The 7,500-nt window shown below is 40.0% G+C and overlaps 1 protein-coding gene and 1 long non-coding RNA gene across 2 annotated transcripts in view; one reads left to right on the top strand and one right to left on the bottom strand.

The window, feature by feature from the left end:
* The window catches only part of LOC133615792 (uncharacterized), a 517,593-nt gene that overhangs the window by 258,563 nt on the left and 251,530 nt on the right, over positions 1-7,500 (bottom strand). The window lies entirely within an intron of this gene.
* The window catches only part of sema3h (sema domain, immunoglobulin domain (Ig), short basic domain, secreted, (semaphorin) 3H), a 229,400-nt gene that overhangs the window by 143,480 nt on the left and 78,420 nt on the right, over positions 1-7,500 (top strand). The window contains exon 10 of the mRNA XM_061974468.1: positions 1,493-1,607. Within this exon, the coding sequence (XP_061830452.1) occupies positions 1,493-1,607 (115 nt within the window). The remainder of the gene's footprint in view (positions 1-1,492; positions 1,608-7,500) is intronic.

The raw sequence follows: 7,500 nt of genomic DNA, 5'->3' as shown, positions 1-7,500 counted from the left end.
TAACTTGTTTGTATCCTTCTTTGTGTGGACTTTGTTGTCATGTCATGTACGGATGTACTTTGTGGATGCCGTTTCTGCTCCGCAGGCTGCAAGTCTTTGCTGTCGTCCAGCATTCTGTTTTTGTTTATTTTGTAGCCAGTTCAGTTTTGCATAGCCTTCCCTAAGCTTCAACGCGTTTTCTTAGCGGCACTCGCCTTTTGTTTATTTTTGGTTTAAGCTATAGATACCTTTTTTACCTGCACACTGCCTCCCGCTGTCGTCTGCATTTTGTGATCACGACAATCCATGTTCCCGACATCTACAAAGCAATTAGCTACCTGCTGCCACCTTGCATGTTAAAAACAAATGTGAAATACATATACAAGATGGAGAAATGAACATTTAACGTCACTTTTACCTTATATTATAAGACTTGTTGGCGAAGACGACGATTAGCAGAGAGGGAAGAGAAGAGGGGACAGCCATGAGGATGCCATCTTCGTACTTAACTAGAAGTTATTTCTTGAATTCAATAGTGTTTCTCACCTTTTTTTATAAAATTGCTGGCACTCACTACTTTCTCTGGCCCCATGGTGGATTATTTAGTAGATGTCCTCAAATAATAATTTTTAAAAAAGCACAGAGATTGAGTCGCCAACACAACGATATGCTAAGCAAACAGAATATTTGGCTGTACAATAACTGAGGCCGTATACGAAAACCACGGCAAAGATTTTCAGCAAAAAGTGGTGCATACCGAGGTACCAGTGACGTGCGGTGAGGTTGATGGCTGGTGAGGCACTGACTTCATCACAGTCAGATTTACAAACATATGAACCCTAAAGAGTATCTTATTCACCATTTGATTGGATTTGATTGGCAGCAGTTAACGGGTTATGTTTAAAAGCTCATACCAACATTCTTCCCTGCTTGGCACTCAGCATCAAGGCTTGGAATTGGGGGTTAAATCACCAAAAATGATTCCCGGGCGCGGCGCCGCTGCTGCCCACTGCTCCCCTCACCTCCCAGGGGGTGAGCAAGGGGATGGGTCAAATGCAGAGGACAAATTTCACCACACCTAGTGTGTGTGTGACAATCATTGGGACTTTAACTTAACTTTAACTTTACACATACAAACTGTAGCACACAAAAAAGCACATTTAATAAAAAAAACATTATTATGGTCTTACATTTACTTATAAACAAGTATGTTGCTAGGGCGGGATAGCCATTCAAAGAAGGGGAATTCATTAAAAAGTGCATGTTAGATATTTTTCAGAAATCTTTTCTTGCGGCCCAGCTTCACCCAGTTTCTGCAGCCAGTGGCCCCCAGGTAAATTGAGTTTGAGACACCTGTTTTAAATAAAAATGATCACATTAAGTATGTTTTTTGATAGGTCATAAAAAATACCAATAATGATCGATATCGACCGATTTAAAACACTTGCAACGTGATAAAGACTTTTCAGCCATATGATGTACACATTTCCAATTTTTTTCGGGGTGTGTTCAGAATGACATTGGAGGACAGAGGAGTCTGGTGAACAAGTGGAGCACTTTTCAAAAGGCTCGGCTGGTGTGCTCAGTCCCAGGACCAGATGGCCTGCAGACACACTTCGACCAACTACGTGAGTACAAAGACTAATAAAATCCTACAGTAAAACCAACGTGCGTCAGACCTCGACCGCTTCATTGCTTTAAGGTCTGTGTCACCATCACAGAGAAGATCATAAAAAATATTGTTTTGTGTGTGTCGTGTTTATGAGTGATTGACAAAAGAGGTGCTTGAAAGAAGCGCAGCCTCGGTGTGTCTGAATGGCTCTGCTGTTACCACGGTGATCAACAGCCCTGTCGGTCACCTTGGGTCCTTCGACGTGCCTCAGCCATGGTAACCATGGCAACTGGCCTCAACAGTTAGTTGCTGCGGGTTTTGTTCATTATCAAAGGTGTCCTCCGGGTGTGTGTGTTGGGGAGCGTGTCTAACTTGGTGTGTCTTCACTCTGTTAAAGTTCACTTCATATTCCGAGTTTGGTTCACTGCATAGAAGTGATATTACAAAATTTCATAGGGTGACTTTGCTCATGGGTTACATGTAGGGATGTCCGATAATGGCTTTTTGCCCATATCCGATATTCCGATATTGTCCAACTCTTTAATTACAGATACCGATATCAACCGATACCGATATATACAGTCGTGGAATTAACACATTATTATGCCTAATTTGGACAACCAGGTATGGTGAAGATATATATATATTTTTTTAAATTAATAAAATAAAATAAGATAAATAAATTACAAACATTTTCTTGAATAAAAAATAAATTAAAACAATATAAAAACAGTTACATAGAAACTAGTAATTAATGAAAATGAGTAAAATGAACTGTTAAAGGTTAATACTATTAGTGGACCAGCAGCACGCACAATCATGTGTGCTTACGGACTGTATCCCTTGCAGACTGTATTGATATTATGTTGGATCCACTATGGACTTTACTCTCACAATATTATGTCAGACCCACTCGACATCCATTGCTTTCGGTCTCCCCTAGAGGGGGGGGGGGGGGTTACCCACATATGCGGTCCTCTCCAAGGTTTCTCATAGTCATTCACATCGACGTCCCACTGGTGTGAGTTTTTCCTTGCCCTTATGTGGGCTTTGTACCGAGGATGTCATTGTGGCTTGTGCAGCCCTTTGAGACACTTGTGATTTAGGGCTATATAAATAAACATTGATTGATTGATTGATATATATTGATATATAATGTAGGAACCAGAATATTAATAACAGAAAGAAACAACCCTTTTGTGTGAATGCGTTTAAATGGGGGAGGGAGGTTTTTTGGGTTGGTGCACTAATTAGGGACCGCAATGTCCCTTTGGGACAGAGGACCCTATTGTAATTGTAAGGTTTTATTATTATTATACCGGCCGCCTCTTTGAGCTGTAATTTGACCCCCTTAACATGCTTCAAAACTCACCATATTTGACACACATATCAGGACTGGCAAAAATGGCCATTTAATAAAAAAACCAAACCCCAAAACTCAAAATTGCGCTCTAGCGCCCCCTAGTAAAAAACACAGACAAAACTGCTTGTAACCTCCGGTAGGAATATTGTAGAGACATGAAACAAAAACCTCTATGTAGGTCTGACTTAGACCTAGATTTCATACATTGACATCCTTCAGCAAAAATCAACAGGAAGTTGGAAATTCCCCCTTCAAAACAAAAGTTTACTAAAAACAGTCACTTTTGCCTCTTTGAGCTGTAATTTGACCCCCTTAACATGCTTCAAAACTCACCAAACTGGACACACACATCAGGACTGGCAAAAATTGCGACCTAATAAAAAACCCAACCCCAAATCTCAAAATTGCGCTCTAGCGCCCCCTACGAAGAAAACACAGACACAACTGCTCCTAGGAAGAAAACTCAGACAAAACTGCCAGTAACTTCTAGTAAGAATGTCTTAGAGACATGAAACAAAAACCTCTATGTAGGTCTCACTTAGACCTACATTTCATATATTGACAACCCCCAGCTAAAATCAACAGGAAGTTTGCAATCCCCCCTTCAAAACAAAAGTTTTGTAAAAACTGGTCACCTTTTTTCAAACATTATCTCCTCTGAGCGCGTTTGTCATGTCAGCTTCAAACTAGCACAGGAGAGAGATTGAACCCTTCTGATTAAAAGTTGACGAAAGAGTTTTAATTACTGCTCCGGTTTGAATTTTATGTCCCGTCCATCGCTGCTTGCAGCTTTAATTGTAAGTGTATCTTGTGTTTTTTATGTTGATTGAATAAAAAAATTAAAAAAACGATACCGGTAATAAAAAAAACGATACCGATATTTTCCGATATTACATTTTAAAGCATTTATCGGCATCTCTAGTTACATGTTAGTACACCCAAATGGAACTCAAACATTCAACCCTTACCTCAAAAGACCAGTGTCTTTTTCAGTTAATGCAGTTTAGAATACCATATTTCATGCATGCACAGTTTTATTCGTGAACATTTGAGTGGGGATTTCCAAATAAATGCAGTAGGCGAAAGCCAATAATCTTTTTTTTTTTTCTTTGTATATTTTTTTCCACTCGAAAATATGCTTTTGCTTCAACATGATCTCTCAAGAATTTATGAGGTTGTTCGATATTAGGTTCATTCTGTGCTGTAATGTTTCTACAACAGCTCTTTCAAAACAGTCCTCGCCCATGAGAGAACAGATGCTGACTGCTCGCGTGGAAAGATGAACTCTAAATCAGTTTCAGGGAGCTGTCAACGGTACAGGTCATGTTTGAAGTAATATTGTTGCATAAATCTTGCAAGATTCATGCATGTTAGCATTTCGAACTCAATTCCAAAGTTTTGTGATTTGTTTTTTCCACTGCAGTTTAAGAATAATAATTTTTTAAAAAGCAGGAAACAAAGGTTTACATGTAACCCTTGCTAAACTACACATAGTGCTTTTCTACATTCTTTGGTGATTCATCCACACGTGCCTTCATGTTGTACAAACCCAGTTTCCATATGAGTTGGGAAATTGTGTTAGATGTAAATATAAACGGAATACAATGATTTGCAAATAATTTTCAACCCATATTCAGTTGAATATGCTACAAAGACAACATATTTGATGTTCAAACTGATAAACTTTAGAATTTGATGCCAGCAACACGTGACAAAGAATTTGGGAAAGGTGGCAATAAATACTGATAAATTATTATTAGCCTTTATTTAACCAGGTAAAATCCCATTGAGATCAAAGATCTCTTTTCCAAGGGAGACCTGGCCAAGAGGGCAGCAGCAAGGTTACATTAAAAACAGTAAATAAATACATAAAACATCACATTTACAACATTAAAACTTGCTCACATGACACATGTGCATACAGACAAGGTAGACTGCAGTCCTTTCACAGAAGCTTTAAACTCATTCAGCGTAACTAGGGTTTGAAGTTTAATGTTCGATTGTAGGTTATTCCAAGCCTTCGGTGCTGAAAACCTAAATGCTTTCTTGCCCAGTTCAGTTCTTACTTTGGGGACAACAAATTGCAGAACATCCATTGAACGAAGATTGTGACTTCCTTGTTTCTTTGTTAAAAGACAAGACAGATAAGATGGAGTGATACCCAGAATGGTTTTGTAGATGAAAACATACCAATGATTGAGGCGTCGAGCACATAAAGATGTCCAGTTAACCATTGAGTATAACAAACAATGGTGAGTAAGGGGAGCGCAGTTGAGGAATGCTCATCAAACACTTATTTGGAACATCCCACAGGTGAACAGGCAAATTGGTGGGTGCCATGATTGGGTATAAAAGTAGATTCCATGAAATGCTCAGTCATTCACAAACAAGGATGGGGCGAGGGTCACCACTTTGTCAACAAATGCGTGAGCAAATTGTCGAACAGTTTAAGAAAAACCTTTCTCAACCAGCTATTGCAAGGAATTTAGGGATTTCACCATCTACGGTCCGTAATATCATCAAAGGGTTCAGAGAATCTGGAGAAATCACTGCATGTAAGCAGCTAAGCCCGTGACCTTTGATCCCTCAGGCTGTACCGCATCAACAGGCGACATCAGTGTGTAAAGGATATCACTGCATGGGCCCAGGAACACTTCAGAAACCCACTGTCAGTAACTACAGTTGGTCGCTACATCTGTAAGTACAAGTTAAAACTCTCCTATGCAAGGCGAAAACCTTTTATCAACAACACCCGGAAACGCCGTCGGCTTCGCTGGGCCTGAGCTCATCTAAGATGGACTGATACAAAGTGGAAAAGTGTTCTGTGGTCTGACGAGTCCACATTTCAAATTTTTTTTGGAAACTGCGGACGTCGTGTCCCCCGGACCAAAGAGGAAAAGAACCATCCGGATTGTTACAGGCGCAAAGTTGAAAAGCCAGCATCTGTGATGGTATGGGGGTGTATTAGTGCCCAAGACATGGGTAACTTACACATCTGTGAAGGCGCCATTAATGCTAAAAGGTACATACAGGTTTTGGAGCAACGTATGTTGCCATCCAAGCAACGTTACCTTATTTCAGCAAGACAATGCCAAGCCGCGTGTTACATCAACATGGCTTCATTGTAAAAGAGTGCGGGTACTAGAGTGGCCTGCCTGTAGTCCAGACCTGTCCCCCATTGAAAATATGTGGTGCATTATGAAGCCTAAAATAGCACAACGAAGACCCCCGGACTGTTGAACAACTTAAGCTGTACATCAAGCAAGAATGGGAAAGAATTCCGCCTGAGAAGCTTAAAAAATGTGTCTCCTCAGTTCCCAAACGTTTACTGAGTGTTGTTAAAAGGAAAGGCCATGTAACACAGTGGTGAACATGCCCTTTCCCAACTACTTTGGCACGTGTTGCAGCCATGAAATTCTAACAAAGTTTATGAGTTTGAACATCAAATATCTTGTCTTTGTAGTGCATTCAATTGAATATGGGTTGAAAATGATTTGCAAAACATTGTATTCCGTTTATATTTACATCTAACACAATTTCCCAACTCCTATGTAAACGGGGTTTGTAATTGGACTTAACAGTCGCAAATATGTTTTGGTTCCTTTTTAATTAGCTTGATTGCAAACACAGATGTGTCCACTCATGTCCAGCCCGTTTTGCAAAGCATTACTGAAACACACCTGCGACGAACCAGAAATTCATTGACTGTGTTAGTTGTTGGAAAGACATATAGGCATTTTTTTCTTCCTGTTTAATTTTCAAGGTCTTGCAAGTAAATCTTCACAGAGTTGGGAGGGCTTCGCAACCTCATAAATGTGGAAGCTGTTACAGTTCAATTTTGAGGACTGAATAACGTGACATTTTGCATGGTTACCTTTTTATGCCTGTGGAACGTATGGTTTGAGGGTTTCATCATGCACGCATTACTAAACAAATCTTTCAACTTCTTCCAGGGTGTTTATCTGCCAGTAAAACACTCAGCTTTGATTCAATCTGTGAAAGAAATAACACACTGTAAGTCGTACTGTATAGTAACCACAAAGTATACACAACCTCCACTTTGAACCATTTTGTACTGTCACTCTATACACTTGCTGTCCTGCAATAAAGTTAAGTATCCACTACGTCATAGATATTGTATTACACATTGTAGGTCAGCGCCCATGTGGTAAAACCTGCAGGAAAACAGTGCAGATAGAGAACATGGGAATATTGAGAGTGTGGAGTCGGGACTGGTTTCTTATCTCTGCTGTTTTTGTTAACAGAGGATGCTCAAAGTAAACAGCGGGACCCCTCTGTTTGTTGAAAACTGTAAACGTGCCCGCACACATTCACAAACTCGCTCAGTTACCGTGTGAATGAACCCGCCTTGTGCATTAAGACAAAGAATAAATCATGTGCGGTGTCTGTCTTGCACATTGTCAAACTTTAATGTCGGTATATACGCTTGTAACACAGGAGGTTTCTGGACTTAAACCCAATGCGTCGCTTCTGTGCATTTCAGACAGTTGATACTTGTCAGAAGCATAAACAACTCTTCCCAGCA

This window comes from Nerophis lumbriciformis, linkage group LG01 (assembly GCF_033978685.3).
Source record: "Nerophis lumbriciformis linkage group LG01, RoL_Nlum_v2.1, whole genome shotgun sequence".
NCBI lineage: Eukaryota > Metazoa > Chordata > Actinopteri > Syngnathiformes > Syngnathidae > Nerophis > Nerophis lumbriciformis.
Note: the sequence above shows the minus strand (reverse complement) of the source record. Positions and strands in the feature narration are given on the sequence as shown.